General features: G+C 40.6%; 1 protein-coding gene across 1 annotated transcript; it reads left to right on the forward strand.

The window, feature by feature from the left end:
- Positions 1 to 3,781: 3,781 nt before the first annotated feature.
- Positions 3,782 to 22,824, forward strand: LOC135469243 (uncharacterized). Its single transcript, XM_064747840.1, has 4 exons — positions 3,782 to 3,872; positions 8,252 to 8,433; positions 20,322 to 20,459; positions 21,774 to 22,824. The coding sequence occupies exons 1-4, from the start codon at positions 3,809 to 3,811 to the stop codon at positions 21,930 to 21,932; spliced, it is 543 nt and encodes a 180-aa protein (XP_064603910.1). The 5' UTR covers positions 3,782 to 3,808; the 3' UTR covers positions 21,933 to 22,824.
- Positions 22,825 to 24,342: the final 1,518 nt, after the last annotated feature.

Raw genomic sequence — 24,342 nt, forward strand, 5'->3', positions numbered from 1 at the left:
TAATTACTACATAGTAATTATAACACACCGTAGTAATTTATTTATTTATTTCTTTGATGGTGTTTTACGTCGTTATCAAGAATATTTCACTTTTACGACGGCGGCCAGCATTATGGTGGGTGGAAACCGAGCACAGCCCGGGTAAAGCCCACGACCATCCGCAGGCCGCTGCAGATCTTCCCACGTACGGCCGGAGAGGAAGCCAACATGAGCTGTACTTGAACTCACAGCGGCCGCATTGGTAAGAGTCTCCTAGGTCATTACGCTGCGCTAGCGCGCTAACCGACTGAGCCACGGAGGTCCCCCGTAGTAATTGTACTTCATCGTACTAACAATGTACTTATTACGGCACTGTACCTTAGTATTCTTATATAGGTTGGGGGGTGGGGGGCTATACAATGTAATTTCGTCATATTACGTAGCTCGTAATTGTGTGAAAAAACGATATACTGTTCATGGTCATTGATTTGATTGCTGTTTTACGCCGTGCTCAAAAATATTTCACGTATAGGCCTATACGACCCCGTACCTTAAGATTCTGAACAGGACCGAGATATATTCTAACCTTTGTACCTGCTTATGGCGTTAGAACCTGTTGCACTGGACCGTGATATTTCAACTTTTGTGTGCTCGACAGGTTTTGTGTGGCTGGAGTGGTAGGACTGCTGTTCTCGGCTGTTGTGTGTGGAGTGGTAAGACTGCTGTGCTTGGCTGTTGTGTGTGGCTGGAGTGGTGAGACTGCTGTGCTCGGCTGTTGTGTGTATCTGAAGTGGTTAGCCCTCTATGCTCGAGTGTTGTGTGTGGCTGGAGTGATTAGACTGTTGTGCTCGGCTGTTGTATGTCGCTGGAGTGGTTAGACTGTCGTGTTCGACTGTTGTATGTGGCTGGAGTGATAAGACTGCTGGGTTCGACTGTTGTGTATGGATTGGTTAAACTGCTGTGCTCGGCTGTTGTGTGTGGCTGGAGTGGTAAGACTGCTGTACTCGGCTGTTGTGTGTGGCTGGAGTGGTAAGACTGCGGTGCTCGACTGTTGTGTGTGGCTGGAGTGGTTAGACTGCTGTACTCGACTGTTGTGTGTGGCTGGAGTGGTTAGACTGCTGTGCTCGGCTGTGTGTCTGGAGTGGTTCGGCTGCTGTGCTCGGCCGTTGTGGGTGGCTGGAGTGGTTAGACTGATATGCTCGAGTGTTGTGTGTGGCGGGGATGATTAGACTGTTGTGCTCGGCTGTTGTATGTCGCTGGAGTGGTTAGACTGTCGTGTTCAACTGTTGTATGTTGCTGGAGTAGTAAGACTGCTGTGTTCGACTGTTGTGTATGGATTGGTTAAACTGTTGTGCTCTGCTGTTGTGTGTGGGTGGAGTGGTAAGACTGCTGTACTCGGCTGTTGTGTGTGGCTGGAGTGGTAAGACTGCTGTGCTCGACTGTTGTGTGTTGCTGGAGTGGTAAGACTGCTGTGCTCTGCTGTTGTGTGTGTCTGAAGTGGTTAAACTGCCGTGCTCGACTGTTGTGTGTGTCCCGAGTGGTTAGACTGCTGTGCTCGACTGTTGTGTGCATCTGGAGTATTGAGACTGTGCTCGGCTGATATGCGATTGTGGAAGTTTGAGTCTGTAGTGCTCAACTGTTGGTCGAGCGTGTCTAGAGATACCTGGTGTGCTCGACTGTTGTGCTACTCTGGAGCCTTCATCTACTGTGCTCGACTGCGGTGCGTATCTGATGTATTTGAACCTGTTGTGCTCCACTGCTGTGCGAATCTAGATACCGTTCCAGTATAGTGCGATATGTTGTATTTCAGCCCCGTTAAAAACCGTTCCAATACAGCGCGATTTTTCGTATGAACTTGCATGCAAAGTTCAAAATAGTATTGTGTATGATGGCTGATAGTGGCCATCTAGACCACGACTTCAGCAACTTAGTGATCCTACGGAGAGCGCGGTTTTAATAGAATCGGAAGACGTGGGTTGCCCCCCCCCCCCCCCCCCCCCCCCCCCTAGCGGAAGTTGCAGGTTAATTAAACCACCACCATATACGTGTGTAAACTGTCCTATACAATTGCAGTATCGTATAAACTGGATGGATTAGAGTAGGTCTATACAAGTACTAATCTGTTTCGACAAGTTGCATACGACAACTCGTTTAATCAAATTGTATGTCGCATGTGTGAGTAAGGTTTTTCTCTTTTCACTTAATCTGACAAACTGTTCACGCAGTGCCTTGTTGATTTTGTTTTACAGTTTACGAAAAAAAATTCCTCCTCTTTGGACGTCGTTTTTTTCAAGCGTAACTTTGACTTACAAAGTTAAGGTGGAAACATAATCGTCACTGACTTGCTGGTGTTATATCGGGAGCCCAGGCTAAGCTTTCTCTAAGCTGAATTTTAGGTAGGCCTACTGTATATTTTTTCCAGCGTGACTGAGACTGCAGGAATTAACCAAGGAAATCCTATCTCCTGTCAGCTAGTCAGAGTCCATTCTGTATCCTTTTATGTGCAAGTTCCACTTTGTTCTAAATGGTAGTCAAATGAATCTAAAAAAAACTTGTGTAATAATACTGTTTGACTTCAAGCATCAAAATTAACTTACGGCATTTCGAAATAACTCCGCAAATTATAATGTATCAGACTATTTCAAATCGTTCACTTATGAATAGATCTTAGTAGCCTGTATATTGAAAGGGTGTTGAAAATGGAAAAGATATTGAGCAGAAAAATAGCAAAACGGTATTCCTATATAGACGACATGCAGATTATACACTCACCTTGGGTCTCACCTAGCTGTTCTCCATATCTGTTTTTATAGGACCGCTGAAATCATCAGTCCTTCCTACTTTACCGATTAGTCGCTGAATCAGTGTGAGTTTCATCCTGTCTCATTTTTTTTTACATTTATATTATTTTTAATCTTCTTTCCGAATGACAAAGATAGAATGAGTCTTGTCAAGATGGTGTGAGGCTCTAGTGTCATATTAAGCATGCATACAAAATTGTTCTTTCCTGCTTATGTTTGTGCTAAATTGCTGCGATTTCATATCGACGTAAATGTCATATTCTATTCCCATGCATTTATCTGACGCTCCCTGTCACTGATTGGAAACTTTGAGATAGCAGTTCTATTTGACGATGAAAGCAATCACTTCTCTGTGGGTTTAAATCTGACTACATGTATTGATTTTACGTCTAGCACACCCACTTTATCTTTACCGTTATTAAAGACATTACTCCTTCAAACCTTAAATATGTGACATAACAATCTGATGGGAATTTCTTCCTAATTAATTGTCAGGGTTTTTTAACCGGATAGAGTGCCCTTTATTCAATACGTATATACCAATAAGACGCCTTGATTCTCAAGGTAGCACAAATCGGCTTAGGTGAGGTTCATTTTATTCTCAGTTAAGTTTGTGACAAGCCTGGTATAGGAATATTCCTGCGGGACTTCTTTGATTCAGTTTTTGTTTTCCTTTTAAAAGTATTGGACAACCGGCGAATGGGGTTTAGATCGACGCCTGCACCCTGGTGATGAGGTGGGGTGGGGGCTGTGGTATTGTCACGGATGAAAAAACTCCACCCCTCCCAACTTTGTAAGTGCACCATGCCACCGATCGGAGCCGGCTTTAGAGGTTTGCTTGTGTGATGTGACCCGTTACAGTTACATGTCTGGTTCAGAACTGCGTCACTCCAGGCAAGCAGAGGCCGGTAACAGGGTTATATATAGTGCGGACGAAATTTGCCGTGTTTAGCCGACCGTCGATGCAAGTTCAAAGCTAGACACAGCTGAGTGGTACGGCAAGTAAGAGAATCGGAGAGGCAAAAAGCATGTCGCAGTTCACAACAGGTTATCGGACTATGGAGCGGCGACATAAGGAGGCCGAAACCGAAGGTAACGTGCATGAACTATAAACAGCATACTGATACGCATAGACATACACATGTAGACTGCACTCAAACTTCACAGAAAACGGTGAAATGCATCTCTGTAATGCCTAAAGCTAAACAAACAAACAAAAAAAAATCCGTCTAGACAAATTATATATAAGAATAGCATTGAGCTAAGACCGTGTGTTGCTTTACAATTCAATTCATTACGTCACATGAATATGCAGTTCATTATTTTAACCAGACACCTGTGCTTTTCTGTACACAACTACTGCAGCTGAACCCTGTTCCGCAAGCACACAAACATGAACTGCGGTATTCACAGGCTTTGTGTTTGATGTGTGCCTTGCATTTCAATGAGATACACAGAATTTCGAGTGCACTCCACGGAAGTGTGTTGATATGCCTCCATGATCCAACTCAATCTCGTCTCCCGATGTAACGCGATACTTATATGCGCAGGTATACAATTACATGGTGACTCTATTTCTATGTAAATATATAGACAAGTCTTCTTCATAAGCACAGTGTAGGCTCAAATATACGTACTGCTATCTTTAATATACACTAAATCCACATGATTGTACGGTGGACAAGATATTACAGATTTGCTGGTGTAGTTAATGTAGTAATCAAACTGTCTGTAACTACTTACAGCATCGTAACAATGTGGCCCATGATGGCGCTACGAAGTTCCTTATATCCCTCAGGTGGGAAGGTCAGACAGCAACTTGCGTATGCGTGGTCGCGGTTTTCCACCGGACTTTGCCCGGTTTCCACCCATCATAATGTTGGCCGTTGTCGTATACATGAAATATTCTTGAGTATGCCGTAAAACACCAATCAAATAAATAAATCAAATAAATAAATAAAGCTCCCGATAGTCCTATGGGGACAGGTATAGGTCAATTTCTCCTGAATATATAGATCGTCGATTTACACTTTAGGTTTCCTGTAAAAATCCAGTTTGCGTTGTTGCCAAAATCTACGATGTCATGTCGTAGTATACGTATGTATGTTGCCTGTCCCTACTCTGACCCCTTTGCTTACAGCACCAGTTGCAGTACAGGATCAATAGAGCGGGAACTACTGTGTGTCACCCGCTTTGGAATAGCTAGCTTCACCACTGTTACTCATGCATGTCCCCCGGGGGCGCATTGTACACACCTGGCTGCGCTCAGACCTGTAAAACCTTACCTGTACATCGTGCATATATGCATACCCGTGAGCCATACACTCCACTTTGCATTTAATGATTTAAAAGTTGACAATAAAGACTCCAAGAATATAAACTCTGCTTCAAATTCAAGAAAAGGAAGCCGTAGTGACCTTCACGACCTCTTGTCAAAAGATAGACTATAATAGGTACATGTACACCAATTAGCCCTAAGGCCTTTACAGGTGACAAAAGGTATAGTGTGCATGTGGTAAATGTAAGCCAGTGGAGCATCCTACACCCAAAATAAGGCACCCTTACAAAAGTAAAAAACAGACCCGGTAAGTAGAGTAGACCCCTACATCGTTACCCCTGTGAATGATAATTCACAGAGAAGTATGTTATTTTGCCAGTTACATGTATTTTGCCACACTATTGCAGTGTCAGATAAGTTTAAATGCTTTAAACAGTTCATGTACCCTTAATATAAATGTCGAAATATAGAAAGTACGGCGTTCTAGTTGCTCCTTCAATGCCAGTTTCACCTAAACCTTTAAACTGACAAGAACTACAAAAGGGATTCTACCATGACGGTATACATATGTTTTGTACAAATATTTGGGGCACGGGTCCCATTCCGGTTTTGGGCAGGGAATTTCTATTGATCGCCCTCTCGTTCAAGGGACCTTGGTGACAATAAGCAATCGATGGTGCCCGTGGAACGGTTTGCGCAGTCCTCCATTCGTTTTGAATCAGTTTGACGTTCATGTCTGTACTAAAGACACGTTTGAAGTTTCGCCAGTAACTTACCAAATATCGGTGGTTTTCTCCGGGCATTAACGTCTCTTTCACCAATGGTCGTCATTGTATCAAGTGAAAAGTTGATGAGTGTAACAGTAATCAAAATAAATAAACAAATAGGCTTCTTTGCTTTACTTATATCTGCGTGAGGGTACCAAGTTTGGGATGATAATGTTTCGATCATTTATAATACTAAGAAACTACAGAATCTCTCAATTAATGAAACATGTTTCTCTTAATACATAACAGTTATTAAATATGATCTCCCAAAATACTATTTTCAAATTGCTTCTCAGATGATGCCCTTCCTAAATAGATGATGTAATTAAGAAGTACAGCATAGAGAGAAAAACCAGATCAGCGACAACAGTGAGATAGTTGGCAAATGATCACACGTAACCGGTGAAACCCAGTCTCTTGTCAATTTACCTCAGTTAAGATTTTATTTTAACTGTGCATCTAAATGCATAAATAGTAGTAAATTACACCCACCACCCCCACCCCCACAGCAACGTGGCTTAAGCAGAATTAGTTTTTTAAAAAATGCATTGATGTGAATTGCAATTATTAGACTCACTGGTCTAGAATATACTAATAATTACTCAAAATGCTGTGTTGTCATCACAATTAAGATTCAATAACATTAAAACAATGCAAAGTGATCAGGCCTTATTGGTCCACCAGCAGAATCCTGGTTTATTAAGGGTTTCACGGGTTTAGCTGTCGTTAATTTAAAAAAAAGTTGTACCTCACCTGCGCATTGATTATAACTGTTGATATATAATAGTGTTGATTTTATTCTATACGATGCGTATACATCCCCTATCCCCGGGGTTAAGCTCAATGTCTGTCTGCTAGATTTTATTCTGCTTTTTCTTGATTTCTTCAGTTAAAGTGAACATAAAGTCTGTCACTATATATACACAGAAAAAATGATAAATGATATAGGACACATTTATCAGAGAAAAATGTGTAAAATAATCTATAAAGTTTTGAAAGCAGAGAAGATGAGGTTCAGCACGGGGGATATGACGAACAATTCACTCCGAGTAGCCATGCTGGAGAATCACTTATGGACTTGACCAATCACTGAAAGCACTGAAAGTATCACGTGATAATTGGCTGTCACGTCAAAAACCCCATTAGCTCTCGATTGTCAGGGTGGTTTCTTATAGTAAATAAACAGATATCGATGCAATAGATTTGATTTTACGATTAGTTCACAATGCGTACATGTTGGACAGGATACTGCAGTAATTTGTGAGGGTGAGCTGGCAAGAAAACCGCCTCTGGAGAGTCATAGCTTGAAGAAAAATTCTGACTTTGCATTATTTTTTATTGACAAAGTCAGATTTGTAACGAAAATATCTTTCCAAAATCTGAATGAAAGAGTCTGTTATCAGTCAGAAGATCCTGCTATGTTCGGTAAATTCCCTGAAGCCGTACAGCCAGCCAGGCCAAATGCCTACACCTATGTAGGACGAGGACAAGCAGGGCCGCTAAAACATGGCGCTTGTGTCCACGAACATTGCCCTAAAACTGAACGCCAGACTAAAAGAAACATCAGTCCCTTGAAAACGGAACAGAGCTGATACTCTGGTTAGGTGTTTTTGATTGTATTTTCTTATTGACACATTACTTAATACCGATATTACGGGAGAGCGCTTAGGTTTTGTGACGTCACTCTAGATAGCTATAACACGGCAAAATGGCCTCACTAAATGAGTGGCTCGGTACTGACGATTGTTTGTTATTTATTTTGTTGATGAGCGGTGTAGAATTTTAAAAATATTTTTAGAACATTCCTGGAATACTACGTTATTAATTAATTCAGCTTTAATGGCTGATTTTATGTTCACTTTAACAGTCTGTATATCGTATGTACTATCCTAAATGTTTTCTGATTATAGCGTTTATTCAACGAGTTTTGAGTTCTGAAACCTATTAGGTGCTAAAACAGCGCAGTAGCATACCTTTAAGGAACTGTTGCACAAAACGCTCGTTCAAGATTTTAGTGTTGTGTTTTTTACGTTATCTTTCGCTCTCGATTTTTTGTTATGGATTTGATGCTTTTTTATTTATTAAACTGGTACGATTTCAAACATTTATAATTGAATGACGGCTATAAAGGTTCATAGTGGGAGGAGAGGAGGGGAATTGGACAAAGCCCTGAAGGGAGAAGATTGCATCCAATCAAGTAGACCACCGCACGCTTTAAGCTTGGCCGAATTGCTCCGAGCAAAGCTTCCCGGAAGTAGAAGTAGCGTATGCAAAATAAAGCAAAAGAGTTTCAAACCCCAAAAATAATGATAACCCTCTCCTGAATAGCAAGGCAATAACATCCACTGTCTATTAAAGAAGTTAGGTCACATTTACATTTTGTCTCATCTGATTTTTTCTTTCACCGTTTTCATTTGTTGCCACAGGACCGTTCTGTGATTCAGAGACCTTGTTGCTTAGTGCGCCCAGCAGCCCTGACATTTGGAACCTCTCCACACGCACCCCGTCTAACGGTACCCACAGCGCCTCCAGACAGAGCAGTACGCGATCCCCAGATCACCTCAGTAATACTGGCGTACATTTTGCACCAATACTCGCCGATATGAAGGTATGATCAAGAAGAAGAAACAGTTTCACTCAGTTTTACTTCATCACAGCTTGCGTACTTCATCACTACATGCGTATGGAGTTATAGACTATTTCTTTTAGGGAGTCGCTTATGTTCAGCTCTCTGTAAAATCAGTCATACTCGCTAATTCAGCTCTCTGTAAAATCAGTCACACTTGCTAATTTAGCTCCCTGTAAAACCAGTCATATTCGCTACCAAAATTGCCTTTAACCAGTGCCACGCTCTACATATGTTGAAAGCTAGAACACTTTTTTTAACTCGTAATATTAAAGTCGGTTTCGATGGCAAAAATCCACTGCCTCGTGTGACTTCACAATTATTAAAAAAAACAATGGCATGCTGGATATTGGGCGGAGCTCCGAAACATATTTTGACGGAGGGCGACACCAGTTACCTAAACTGTTATCGACTTAACTTTAAACCCTGTTGGGGCCTCCGTGGCTCAGTCGGTTAGCGCGCTAGCGCAGCGTAATGACCCATGAGCCTCTCACCAATGCGGTCGCTGTGAGTTCAAGTCCAGCTCATGCTGGCTTCCTCTCCGGCCGTACGTCTCTTCCAGCAACCTGCGGATGGTCGTGGGTTTTCTCCGGGCTGTGCCCGGTTTTCACCCACGATAATGCTGGCCGCCGTCGTATAAGTGAAGTATTCTTGAGTACGGCGTAAAACATCAATCAAATAAATAAATAAATTAAGCCCTGTTACTGACATTGCCATATTTGAAATCGTTTAAACGCTTTAATACGACATAATCTTTATAAATAAATGTTATTTTATTTCTTATAGTATATGATCTCACGGCGGTGTGGATTTAGAGATGAATGTGAGGAAATTAAAACCATGTAGTCGTTTCGCAGACACAGTGGCGTGGGTTCAACGATTGTAAAACAAATTACGCTCCACGCCCATTGTCCAGCATGCAACTTGCTTTTGAATAATTATGACGTCACCCGAGGCAATCGGTTTTTGGTGTCGAAACTAAGCTAATGGATTTTAACATTACGAATTAGAAAAAGTATTCTAACTGCATTTTCTTTGTAATACCATGGACGTTCAACGTGTCAGTGTGTAGATCTTCATTGTTACGTATCACTGACTGAAGGCAATTTTGGTTGTGAATATGACTGATTTTACGGACAGCTGAATATGGGCGACTCTGTGAAAGAAAAAGGGTTAATATACATTTCTTCATAGCAATCTTATTTGGTTAACGTCATAGTCCACTCCTGTACACATAAACCAGTTTTCTCCTGTTTTTTTTTTGTTTTTGTTTTGTTTTGTTTTTAAGCTGAATTAGGGAAAAAAACTGCAGTGATGTTAACTGCAATTAACTAAACGTCACTGGTCTATAATTAATCAAACTGAAATCACATTTCACATACAATCACATAAAGTCTCAGGCATGACGCGACTTGACCATGTTTCCCTATCTGAGTAACCCTTTCTATTTTTTTTTTAATTGAATTGAATGTTTATTCACCATACGCATAATGACATATCACGCAAACGTACAATGACATATCACGTAAATGGCGGGAATAAAGTCTGAGGGACTCGTTCTATCCCTGATTCCTTATTATCAAAGAAGAATGATGTATGCTTGGTGAGGAGCGATAATTAGTGAATAATTGTATCAACAAAAGCGAAGTTACTTAGAAAAAACTCACATAGAAATGGAGCAATATAAACACCTAAGTGTTTATATCACAATAGTGTGAATAATATTTTGTGTAAGACCTTATGTCTCCTAGATTATGACTAATATGGATTAAATATTGTTAATTAAAAAACCTTTTGACCTGGATTTTAATATAGACTTGACCTTGATTACTCTGAGGTTTGGAAGAAGTTTATTCCACTCCCTTGGGGCTGATGATCTGATGAAATGTGTGGATAGATTTGAAGTTCGAAAAGGTAAATGGAGATTGAAAGAATACGAATTGGTTGGGTAATTGTGAACGTCAGACTGTCTTTTGAACAGCTGTGTAAATTTGTGAGGAAGAGAGACTGTTTGTTGAATGAATTTATGTCCGAGTAGGAAGGATGAGTATCTGTGTATTTGTGCAAGTGGGAGGATTTTGAGGTTCTTAAATATTGGAGCCGCATGATCACATCTTTGAGAGAAAGTGATGAGGCGAGTGATGCGTTTCTGAAGAATTGCTAAGTGATGGAGATGACTCATGCATGCGTTGCCCCATAAAACATTTGCATAGGAAAGATAAGGGAATATCAGAGAGTAGTACAAAATAAGCAGTGTTTGTTGTTGACATTTGTCCGAATGTGATGATGCCAATATATCTGGATACTTTTTTTACTAATAAAGTTAATATGTGATGTCCAAGACAGCCTTAAATTAAAATAAACCCCCGATAACTTGTGTTCTTGCAGGCAGGCTGTTTCAACGCAGATACAACGGTGGCGGAAGTGCCTTATTTTTGGATACATTTACATGCATGCATTTTGTTTTACTACTATTAAGGGACAAGCGGTTAGCTGTTAGCCAATCGAATATTTTATGCAACTCTACAGACATAGTGGATACAGCCTCGGCGCTTGTAGGCGCATTAGTGCAGACACTGGTATCATCAGCAAATAATGTAAAATCCAAAATATCTGATGATGCTGTGATGTCATTAATGTACAATAAAAATAATCTAGGACCGAGAATTGAGCCCTTGAGAAGACCACAATCTACCTTATGGTCTTGACATATTTCATTCAAAGTGAACTGGTAGGAATCGCCCAGATAGATAGCTCTCGAACAGTTGAGGGCTGTGAGCTCGAAACCCATAGTATTCGAGTTTTTGTAGAAGGATGTTGTGGTCGATAGTATCAAAAGCTTTTGACAGGTCAAGGATAGACACGTCTTTGACAGCTACGACGTAGTTGTATAGAGATAGAGGGCACTCCGCGTGGGTAGTAGGTGCCCAGTTCTAGGATCAAATTGGTTGGGCGCAGTGATGTCATTGGCTGTCAGAAAATCATTGATCATGCTTAAAATTATTTTTTCCATTATTTTACTCAGACTAGGTAATACCGAGATAGGACTATAGTTTGTGATGTCATTGGCGTCACCACATTTAAAGATGGGAGTCATTTTTGCAGATTTCATCGAAGACGGCATGCAAGCCAACATAAGGGACAAATTAACTACATGTGCAAGGGGAGTTGAAATATCTTTTGCAACAAGTCTGAGATCAGGCATGCAAATGTCATCTAAGCCTGGAGCTAATGGCTTTAGACTGTATAACGGTTTCAACAAGACTGGGCGAGACAGGAAAAAATTGAAAGTTTTCCTCTACAGGCTCACCTAGAAAATCTGAAAAATGTTTAGAGCTTGGGGGTATCTTAGCATCAAGGCTGGAAGGAATATTCGAAAAAGGTCATTAAATCTATTGGAAATGACACTTTTGTCTGAAACAGATAACCCACCAATACTAAAACATTATGCATGTTCTTGCACGTCCCATTAGATCATTCACCACTTTGCAGGTTCCTTTGATATTGTGATTTTGATCATTTTTTTTTTCGACTTAATCCTTTCGCGAAAAACGGACCAAGTTGCTCAGTTTTTTCCTGTACTTCCTAAAAATTAATGGAAGTAGATATACCAGTAGATTTTAAATACTTGCGATAAAGTTTGTTCTTCTCGAATACAGACTGTAAAATACCTCGTGTGACCCAAGGTTTGCGAGTATACATGTATTTCTATGGGCTGCCTGTGGTCACGACAGGGAAGCTTTTGTCATAAGCTGTTGATAATTTCCCAGTAAAACAGGATAAAGCCTCATTAACACTATCAGATGATAGAACGTCATGCCAGTCTATATTCTGAGCATTTTTTCTCTAAACAGTTTGACTTGTTCTGGAGTCTTTTTTCGAAAAGAGTAAGTTGATGTTTCTTTCTAAAAAGCATTAGTCGAGAAGATATTGGATATAGGGAAGTGGTCAGATATATCTGTTAAAAATATAATGGAGAAATTGCGTGGAGCATGCAAGTTTGTAAAGATGTTATCTATAAGGGTAGCAGAGCGAGAACATACTCGAGTAGGTTTTGTAATGGACGGGAAAAGGTAATGACACTTCATTAGTTTAAAAAATCTTTTGATGGTAAATGGCTGTCACACTTGAATAAGTCTGTGTTGAAGTCACCTAAGATGATACATTTTTGTTTGCGGGTATATTACGAAGGACTGTGTTTAGTTTTTTATTAAAAAGACACACGTTTTTACCTGAAAGGCGATAAATATTCCAACAACATAGACCTCTGACGGAGCAACAATCTCCACAAATAAAGACTCATATCCACAATCTTCATCAGGAAAAGAAGGATCATAGCGTATTTTGCACGACTCAAAAAGAGCTATTAACATAGAGTGCAACGCCTCTTCCCTTCCGTTTATCTCGGGAGGCAGAATATAAAGTGTAGCTTGGCAAGGAATATGAGCATTCGGTTAATGTGCTAAGCCAACTTTCCGAAAATACAAGGTGGTGAAAAAGTTAAGACTGAGAGTATGGATAAAGCTTGTAATTTTGTCCAAATTTTTAGCTAAGCTACGCACATTTAAATGAAAGGCTGAAAATTGATTTTGATTGTCATAATCGAGGTATTCTAGGCGTTGAGTAAAACTTTTACGGCTATAGTAGTTGGACAGGTGAGAGTCTAAATTATCTCAATAGGCAGTGTCATGTTCGTTGTAATCAATATATGTTTTAGATTCATCACAGTCATTCAGTTCAATTGGATTGAAGCACGCCTAGTCAATAATATCAAGATTATATGTTGGGACGGTAGACGAAGCAATTGACGATGAAGTAGGTGTTATGTAGGGAATATCATGGAATGGCAGATGAGAGAATGTATTGTGAGGTGGAAGAGACATTGCAGAGTCTGTGTCATTATCCACATTTAGCTAAGTAATATGTGAATGATTCAATACAATTATTCCACATCAAAAATCCAGGACGAGTGTCAATTATAGGTATAAGGTTCACATAAAGAAGTAATATATTTGAAACAATATATAACGTCTACAAAGAAAGTGAAAAACCAATCTGTAAAAGAGCAATAATATTTACACCCAAAACTAAAATTAACCATACGGTTGTGTAGGATTTTCTAAAAGTCATACCACAAGGTAAGTGGATGTAATTAACATGAGGTGTCAACAGAGTATCGGTTGAGAATATATCTCGTGGAAATTCTAAATTTAGTGAAACAATTTCTTTCAAACGTGGAACTATCAGACAATGCGCCTTAAGCCTTAGACCTTCGTGCACGAGCCACAATGGAAATAATTTCTCAGTGTGATAAAATACTTGGAAAAATTTGCAGTAGGGTAATTTTCTTTGGGATAGAAATTTACAACCCACAGAAGAAAAGATTTGCACTCAAACTTTCTCGCGCTTCAGCATTGATTAACACTTTTTTATGGAATCTGAATAACAAGGAGTTGGAATCGACTGTGTTAATCAGGTAATCTGTTACCGAGGTATAGACATAGACAGAGCTCGCACGCAATTCGTGTGTTATCAGAAGAAGAAAAAAAAGTGTAGTGCCTCCGTAGGTATACATTTGTAATTTATTTCCCCGTCTGCTACGAGTTGATCATTGGAATGTTGGGCGATGTATGGAAGTTTCAGCCTGTTATTTGGTACGGCAGCCCTCCAGGAACCACGTCCTTGCCCGGACAGGCCACCGACAAGCAGCAAATACAAGCGGAGCTTAACAACCGTCCTATAAGAACGCCGTAGGGGAAGCGAGATCGTCGACTGAAGACGGCGATACATATATCATTAACCGCATGCCCAGGGGTTTAGGGACTCTTAATAGAGCACTTTGCCACGGCTGTTCTTCTCTTTTTCCATTTCTCTTACCTTCCACACGTTTAATGCTTCGCGATAAGATTGCACAAGAATTTTATTAGTACCCTGACGGAATGGGTTATCTTATATCGATTCAACGACCATTTCTGTATCGAAAGCATCGCGCTTTCCAAGCCGCGTCTGCCATTTATATTCGCTTTCAATTCACTTGAAGACATTGACGACGGATGGTGTTTGAAAAGTAGGGCCGTGGAAGTCTTGTTCCGCCGGGGAGGCAAATTATGCCTGTCTCATTAGACGGCGGTGTTCCGATGTACCGCGTATCATTTGGGGTTATCAACAAGTCAGTAGACGGTCAATGCTCGGATAAAAAGTGCCATTTGATTCCTGCTGAGGGAATTCTGCAGCCGAGTCTCACACTGGGACTAGAAAAGCTAAACACCCACTTGGGAGCCGTCTTCCAGGCACACAGACCGAACAGTCAATGTATTGGCTGATGGCAAGTGTGCCGAAAAGTGGAGAGTGAAACTTGGACCATCCTGAACAAGGTATTAAGAACTGTGCCCATTTGCCCTGAGCTTTGCCATATGGTCATCGGCTTGGCAAAGTTGTATTAAGGCATGCGGAGGATTTCAGGCAGCTCTGCCACTGCATCCTGAACCATCAGCACAGCCCCCGGTGACAAGACTGGAGGATATTAAAAGTGCTATTTTGTCATCCAGCAAACAAACTAGGGCTTCAGGGGACAGAGGAAGCAATTTGTACTTCTAATCATCAAAGGCAATGCCGCGATCGAACAGTCAGAGGCGGTCTTTTCGATGGCAGCGCCCCCCAAGTTGGCGAAGGTCAGGTTATTTCTACAGCCGACCCTGCTCGCATGCTAGAACCGATAGACACTCTGACAGGCAGGTGAGCTGTTCATTATTATTTTAAAAATCCAATATTCTGTTAAGACTTGCATGCGATCTGTTTCATTATCCTTCAAGTAGGAATGGATTGAGATTTTTTGGTCATTCATCAACGTTCAATTCCTGCAAATGCTTGTTGCGGTCTTGGCGCCTCCTTATGTCGGGTATCTGGGTGCGGGCCGCTGAGATAGTTGTACGAGACGCGCGCTCTCCCAACCCCCAGACCGCTCAACGCAGCTTTCTGGCCAGATGGGGAGCCTGCGCCGCTTTGACACCTATGCTAACATGATCGAGGCTTTCCCCACTATTCGGTGTCAGTACGACAAATGGCCAGTTGTGGTGAGTAACACCAATAGCACATACGAATGCGCCTGAAGATTTGATAAGACGCATGTTTTAAAATGATTATTAGCGTAATCCGTACATGTGGCAGGTGTTGATTTAAGTAGCATTTTTTACAACGATAGTAACATGTGGAAACTGTAAGGAAAATATTTTTTGTATGGATCCATGAATTTAAAGCTATCGAGCAAGGTAAAATCATCGGCACTTGTGGTTATTTATTTTCTTTTTTGTCGTTTGGAAATTGCAGAAAAACTTCCTTATGTCATTCGTTTAGTCGTAAAGGTTTGAACCTTCATGCACAGTAATCAGCCTTTCTTCTCCAAATTGATGATGCTGCAACTCAGGGGCGCACTGAAATCTTCAAAGAGACGTCGTTAAAATTGCTTTGGCGTTGACCTGACTCCAGGTGATCCATCACACGTGTGTAGTATGTAACGTGACGGCGACTACCTCATTACCACGTGGACTGGCTGTAGAGTGCTTAACATGCTTCGGCGTTGTCATGACAGTGTTCTGGGTGTTGACCTCGACCATTATTTCCCCCACCATGTTTCACAGACTGCCTCTCTTGTGTGATATACAATCTGACTGATGGGACCTAAGTCAGTTTTAGAGCCCTGCATATAATAACCATGCAAATAATTTTGTGAGTATTGTCTACTTCTGCAAAAGTATTTCGCGTCTTTTAAAACAATACCAACTACATAACTTCATGAATTTGCTGAAGTTTGAACGATTGAGGAGTTTAAAGTCCTCAGTATTTTGCCATATTCTGAGGTGACATGGTGATATTCAATGTTCTTGGCAGTATATATGAATCTTGTACCATGTTTCTAACAGCTGGACGTCTGGTATACGTCAGAGTAGACCTGCAATATCTCTGACTGTGTTAACCCACCTAGTACTAAAATTCGATTTTCGAGGTGGAGAATGTGATTATTATGATTATTATTATAATTTTTATCGTATTTTTGCCCAAATTTTAGTTTCACAATATGTCCTCTAACTCTGAGAATTCACGTCCCAGATTGGCCATATTAGAGTTCAATTTTGATCCGTGATCACTTTGCCGAAGACCAAGTGATATATGTTTTCATTGGCCCGCTTTTATACGGGGCTCTTTTCACCATTGTTGTTTTGGTCAATATAGTGACGTCTCATTCCCCCCCCCCCCCCCACCCCACTAACATATGCGTGCTGGTATTAAAGCTGTTGTTATGCATAACAAAGTATCCCTATGCGAAAAACCTACATTGCTTTGTTATGATTTGAGAGTATATATGGTAAAAATACCAGCCTGCAATTATAAATCTGTAAATTTGATCGTTCACAAACGAAATTGTATGTATTATTACGAGATTTTTATTTTATCCCATTAAATAAATGCAGTTCCCCGTTCCCACGAGTTCGCCCTGTTTGGTTTTGAACTGATTTTTGTTCTTTGGTTGATGAGTCGAGTATTTCAACATGCACAATGAACATGGCTACATTTGTTGCTGTTGATTTGTTTGCAGCATTACCATTAGCCACCAACATGTAGCGTTTGAATGCGAGAATGTTTTGTTTGTCCAAATTTATTTTCTTTGCGAAATATAATATTTCCCTCATATATCGCCTGTAAAGGGTATTAACTATTGGGTAACACTTCGTGTCCAACCACTGTAATCGTCATATCGTGCATAAACTCTATACCCGCTACCTTCATTTAGGTAATACGATCAGTCTCTTGCGTTTTTGTGTGCCGAAGGGATTTATTCCAATTAGCAGAGCCAGTAGAGACGTTTCTTTCCAAAGCTTTGACAGCTTGGCAATCAAAAGGCCCAATAAATAAAGCAGAACGAGCTTATTTCAATGCGCACAACAGCGCCTTTTTACGACTGGGAATCAGTCATGTTTGTCCCAATGCCTCAAATGCTCTATCCCGCCCTCCCACAGCGACGTAATATTTCAAAGAAACATTTATGAAGTCTTCATATAGAAAAAACCTGAACCATTGACGGAAAATATAGCCCTGTACACTAGTCATAGTTGTCATAAAAGGTCAGATCACTCGGATGTTGTATTATAAAAACGTTGCAAGATAATGGGGTTAATTAGTCTTGGCAGATTTGTCAAAACATCGAGGTTTTATTTGAGGTAGGGAGACATATGGTTATTTCCTGACACTTACAGGCTACACTCGGTTTCCTGACCGTACTTATGTACGGGTACAGTACCAAGGTGGCCACAGATGTGTAATTACATAGTGGACAGACGATTCCGACCAGCTCCCTCAAGCGGCACACTGACTAACTGTCCGGATGTCGGCGGTAAGACGGTTACGATCAGGGACCCATGGACTCGTAATAACACGAAATTCCCTTCAGTTTTGCCGTCAGGGGTAGTCGGCTGTTAATGGATGTGTGCGGGAATGGTCTTTTGAGGTGTATTAAGTGTACACACAGTAATAGCCGTATACTCAGAACATATACGTACGGTGTAGTTTTTGGAATATGAGAGACTATAACTTTGACATATTCCCCTAGATCCAAAATCGTTGTCAGTTATTTCAAATCATATAGTTCATGATTTGTTTTTAAAGCCCAAGTTATGTGAGTCTGCGTTATTAAAAGACTTCTGTATGGTGAAAGTGCGCGAAAGTTGTTTTGTCCAGCCCAAAGTAGGCTGTAATGCCTGCCTGCTGTCATGTAAATGGCGTTCACCTCAGAGCAAAATTTTGAAAGTATCTAGCAAAGAGCTGTTCTGAAATCTAAAGGGGGAAAAAAGTTTTGTCTTGCCATTAAAGGTCTTCTTTCGCGCCGAGGGAATCCTTTTTTTTGTCTTGCTGTTTGCGTGCCGGATAGGATTACAGCTCTTTCATCCCATGAAAAACCCGCCACCAAAAGCCTATCTGATGCGGTTATTGTTGTAAATGAAGCTTGTTTTATGCTTTTCTGCGAATTCCCCCATAGCCTTTCTCCGTCTTAGTTTTTTCAGATACGGAATATTCAGAGCACAGAATATAACTTTTATATCGAATGTATCAAGGTTCAGTGTTTCCTTCGCATTTTATGTTCTTGTAAAACAGTCAGAAAGTATTAAGATTTCACATGTTTTATACATAACGCGTAGGATGCTGTGAGCAGGTGCTCTTGCTCAGTCATAGTGACTAAAGAAATGCGTAGAGCTGTTGTAAAACGGGTCTTCGTTTTCTTTTTCCAGGATATAACCTGCTAAAAGATATGTAATGTCTGTGCGTACAATAATTTTGGGGGCCTCCGTGGCTCAGTTGGTTAGCGCCCTAGCGCAGAGTAATAACCCAGGAGCCTCTCACCAATGCGGTCGCTGTGAGTTCAAGTTCAGCTCATGCTGGCTTCCTCTCCGGCCGGACGTGGGAAGATCTGTCAGTAACCTGCGGGTGGTCGTGGGTTTCCCCCGGGTTCTGCCCGGTTTCCTCCCACCATAATGCTGGCCGCCGTCGTATAAGTAAAATATTCTTGAGTACGGCGTAAAACACCAATCAAATAAATAAATACAATAATTTTCTCTTGATCTCTTTTTAGACATCGTTGTGATAGTTAATAATTGTCTGTTTTCGTAAAGTTCAATTCAGTGCGTTTGTCGCTACATGGGACAAAATTTTATTCTTCTCCAAATCAAGACCATGTCGTCAAATTTGAATATAATGGCGCTTTCTTGCGAAACAAAACCACTCCCTGTATATGTTATTGATTTTATTCAATCTGTGATCTGGCGAGTGTCGAGGCACAAATTATTCCAGTGCTTTGAAGATTAATATTTTTGTATAGCAATTAGGTCCATCCAGCTAGGATGAAGCTCAATACAACCGACATTCATGAATAATAATATATTTAATCGTTTTTTTTTCCACTGGCATTTTTCCTGACACAGTCTGTCAAATATAACAACGTTTGTAATATCATTCTCGTTTCTGTTTATCAAAAATTCGAGAATACACATTTTCAAACAGATTTATACCGTCACAGATTCTGCTTGTTTCTTCATGCAACCAGGCAAATGTTTCAGTACAATAATTACAGCCGCTTTCTGAATCATATTTTAATGTGATGTTTTTTTTTTAAATTTATTTGATGATGTTATTTTTAGCCCTGGATGCTTTTTATATTTGTTCTGGGTCCTAGTCATGCTTCGTAAAGTTTTCTGGGCGAAATCAGTTGATTATTAAACTCCCCGGCCTGTCAAGTCATTCCTTTATAACGCCTAGGGTTGTAGAGCACTAGACTGAAAAAAAATACCTAGCTGACAATCATCCCAAAGCTAAAGATCCACTCATATCGGAGTAAGTTCAACCTCTCCACTGATTGCAAGTTCCCAAAATGGCCGCTTCTTCTGTCTGCTGTGATGCTGGTTATTCTGGTTCCAGGGCCTCGTGACTGCAGGTCGGGGGAGTTTGGTTAGCGACTGTTCTCTGAAACTTAACAAAGCATCCTACTAGGGTGAATAAGACCTCGCCATGACAATGCGAGCGCCAGAACAAATACAAAAAAGCCGACATGGCCATCCAAGGCTAGGTGTTTTACTCCGTGCATAACACAAAGGTGTCGTTCTTAAAACATATATGCACGATATTTTCAACTGTTGTTTTTGCAGATTTCATATCGTGATTGTATCTTGAGTTCTGCTATTTACATTACTATTCCACCTTGGGAAACTTCATCCAACCAAGCTGTTGTTTCTTTTGATATGCAAGCATGTAAAGTGTTGTTGTTTCGAATATCAGTCCATCTTATCCCCCTTAATCTATCTGGTGACATTCCTCGATACCCACAGAGTGGCCCACCCGATCCCGAAGATGTGGAACAGGGCGTGGCGCTTAAGGAAGAAATCTCTGACTGGAGGAGATCCGCTGTTCTTACCGTCTTCATCTTCCCGCCTACCGGACTCGTGGCCATGATACTAGCCTGTCTGGTGAGTACAGCGTTTCGACTTTTACTTTCACTTTGACTTTAGCAGTTGTAACGCTATAGGCGTAAAGAAAGTGTATTTTTGTAATACATTTTTACTGTCTGTTTAATTACACACTGAAAACATAACCTGGTTTTCAAATATGTGACGTGTGTGACATGAACTTATTTGCTTTCATTGCAAAAAAAATTCGCAACTTATCGAATAAGAAAGAATTTCTAGATTACAAAACATTTATTACATGCATGATGCGCAAAAGACTGAACTAACTGGGGAAAGAACCTGGAGAAGAATTCCCATGGATGATTTTACTGCTCTTAAAATATGCTGCTGTAAAGACAAGTGTTACAAAGTCTTACCTCTGGCCCTTCAAGCAAATTCCAAGCTTTAATACCCCAGCTAATATTTCATGAAGACAGTATCTAAGGATAAGCTTAATTGTGGACCACTTAATTCCGCTCCGCGTGTATTGGCATTCCGCTGCTCATTTCACTTGTTAAGCAGGGTTATCTTTATTGATTTTTCCGTTTTCCACAGATGTTAATTGTGAAGATGTGCCACCCATGCGTGTATTTTTATGTCACATACTGAGGCAGTGTGTATATAGCAAACTCACTGATGGTTTATATCCATATCTTATCAGTTCTTTATTTTACTTGTAAATGAGTGGCAGCTGTCGTTAGTCGTATATTGTTAGGCAAGAATATTCAACAGTCATTTTACAATGCACATAAGCGGATAAATCGGTTAGTTCAACTTATTATTGGCTTTCAAGCCTCCCACGCATCTCTTTTGTGACACTGACCTGAAAGCAATTGGCAGATCGATGGCATATTTCACGACAGCTATAAATCAGCTTATCTATATAGATCTTACCTCTTGCACATGCTGTTAACCTAATAAAACTAGGTTGGTGAGGTTATGACACAGACGACGCGTTCGAAAATGCGTTCCATTATCGGGATATGCCACCAAGCGCCCATTCCATTGTCAGAATATGTCTCCAAGAGCGCATTCCATTATCGGGATATGCCACCAAACACCCATTCCATTGTCAGAATATGCCTCCAAGAGCGCATTCCATTATCGGGATATGCCACCAAGCGCCCATTCCATTGTCAGAATATGCCTCTAAGAGCGCATTCCGTGATGACATGCCACCAAGCTGCTATTGTCATTTAGGCAAGGCTCAAAAAGTTAATATTCCACTGTAATAAGCGATTCTTCTGTCATGTGTAAAGTCTATTCCATCGCGAAGCAGTTTTATATGATTGTTTATTAGCAGTTGTATGATTGTTTCTTTCCGTTTGTTTGCAGTCCTACCGGTCGGCAAAGAACGGGGACTTAGACCGTGCGCGACGTCTGAACTGCTGCAGCTGTTGGCTCGTCTTCATCAGTCTACTCTCCTCCCTTCTCATCATCATGTTCGTTATCTTACTGCGCCTTTACGGCTATATTAAAGACCCGTTTGGATGATGCGCCTATTAAACGCATTAGTCTGTATTCCGGCTGCGTTCCGGATGGAAAATTCATGAGAGCTGAATGTCTTGTGAAGATGGCCTTTGGCGAAAGTTGGCGTGAGTGTTGACTGTGAAGTGATGTGTGAGTTGGAGTTGGAGGAGGTGTACAGCATTTTGAGCTTATCTTGGCCAGCCCGAGGTCTGATACAGTCTGCTGGTTATAGTGACAAATGAAGTGTGCCATATTTATACCTGATGAGGCAGAAAAACCACTGGCTCACGCATGTTTCACCATGCTCCGATGTGATCGGCCGCCAGAGAATAGCCAAACTGCTGTCTTCCAACCGCCAAACGAATTATAGGCCTGTAGTTGTGATGTACTACATTGGATCTATATATACCCATTATGTCATCGTCACTTGCTGGAGCTCCCGCGACCATAAACATATGTGCTATGAAGCTGCAATCCGAACTGCTGGCGTCAGCTGTCAACGTCATGACTGAAGCGTTTCGTATTATATACTATGTAATATACAGCTGAACTATTGCTTAAATTGAAGAACAAATTAAACAAAAATTCCAAAAAGGAAGGGTACTTTGTATACAGGAAAACCCATCTTATCAAGCCATGAGCTTATTCCGATATCTACACAAATAAACTGATGGGCTTCCAAAGATGGACAAAAATGGGTTACTTGTTAAAACTGTGTATAGATATATATATTTATTTATATACTGTCTGTGATTAGTTCCGTCATTTAAGGAGAAAAAGGTACAAGTTTTGTGAATGTGGCTCATGTTGAGCTGACAGACCCAGTCATTTTTCTATTGGCAGTACACAGTATAATGCATATATTTTACGCGGTTACTTTGGCTAAAAATGTTGAAATTTATAAATGATGTGAAATACGCCCAATTTACATGACTTAAGGACATAAAATAGTTCGGAAAAAGTAAATTTCTATATGGAAGTAGGCCTATTGGCAAAGGAATAGAAAACGATATTACGACATTCCTGAAGTACAAAAGATTGGTTAAACCAAATGTCAATATCTATGTTTGCTTTCTCTTAAAAGAGTGAAAAAATATGAGTATCTTTGCCTGCGCAATGACAACTCGGGTCCAGGCATGACTGATCATGATTATTATGGACTGCTTGTGTAATACGTTATTACCAGTTTACCCACGCGTCGTCATTGCGAAGATATGTATGACCGATAGGCTACACGGCTCATAGGCTTTATTACGTATTGTGAAAAATTTCCCCTATCGGAAGGATCAGTAGTCCATTACCTAGAAGTACTTGCCTATATCTGGTCTCCACGGTACAGTGCACATGTTACGTCATCTGTCGAGCCACCTGGTGGAGAAATATGCCAACCTCTTGGGCGGAAATCGTAAACTGAATCATGGAAATCTAATTGTAAACGGCTGCTACAAAAACTGGCCACATCTTGAAACCGAAACTTCGTATTTAAAAACTACGATTTCGCTGATCATTTGTTGCTATGCGGTTAAGAACACATTGAGTATGTTTATATTTCCAAGCAACACGAAACAATTACTACCAAAATGTCCTTTTACAAAACTATCCATTGTCGTAATTTTTTGGGAGCTATTTCAACACGACCGCGTTTGGAACCCATCATGAATCGGCCGTTTTTCAAACGTTTGCTGCGCAAAAGAGGCTAACGTGGAGGCTAGCTATAGGGGAAGTTGCATACTTCTATCCATTGTCGTAATTTTTGGGGACTATTTCAACACGACTGCGTTTGGAACCCATCATGCATCAGCCGTTTCTCTAACGTTTGCTGCGCAAAAGTGAGAAAGAAAATACATTTAGGCGCAGATACGTCACATAATTTGTTAGAGATCGAAGAAAAGTTTAAAGTGCCGTGGAGGCTAGCTATAGGGAAGTTGCATACTTCTCGGTAATGGACTTCTGGTAGGATCTAGAAATTTTGACTTTGTCCCATGTTTCTACGATATCCACCCATTCAGGGTATCTTCAGCGTATCAACATGTATGTACACAGAAAAGTGAAATCATCGCATAATTCATTTCCGTATTGTTTAAAGTGCGTATTCTCAGTACACAGGCTGATTGAACTTAAGACACGTATAATGTGTCGCAAAATGTAGTTTCTAGAAAACAGTGTAGTAGATACACGTACTTTTGTATCTACTGATTTATTTAGATACACATGCGCGAACATTTCTGTTTGGAAGACATATATTTTACGTACGTCTGGGTTTTACGTGCGAAATGTAGATCAAATTTTGGCCGCATTTTGCCAGGAGCTATAGCATTTTAGTTAAACTAACCAGTCTGCGGCTTTCACTGATGTATGTGAAGAATTTATAATTCACAGACGATATCCTATTTAGTCCCTAGCTTTATCAGCGGCTTCTTAACTGCGGAGAAAC

Source organism: Liolophura sinensis, chromosome 6 (genome assembly GCF_032854445.1).
Source record: "Liolophura sinensis isolate JHLJ2023 chromosome 6, CUHK_Ljap_v2, whole genome shotgun sequence".
Classification (NCBI taxonomy): Eukaryota; Metazoa; Mollusca; class Polyplacophora; order Chitonida; family Chitonidae; genus Liolophura; species Liolophura sinensis.

Bases quoted from the DNA above. Each gene is read 5' to 3' on its own strand.
- LOC135469243 (XM_064747840.1), top strand. From the start codon at position 3,809: ATGTCGCAGTTCACAACAGGTTATCGGACTATGGAGCGGCGACATAAG. The intron at 3,873-8,251 runs GTAACGTGCATG...TTGTTGCCACAG, and splicing joins TAAGGAGGCCGAAACCGAAG to GACCGTTCTGTGATTCAGAG. The intron at 8,434-20,321 runs GTATGATCAAGA...CGATACCCACAG, and splicing joins CAATACTCGCCGATATGAAG to AGTGGCCCACCCGATCCCGA.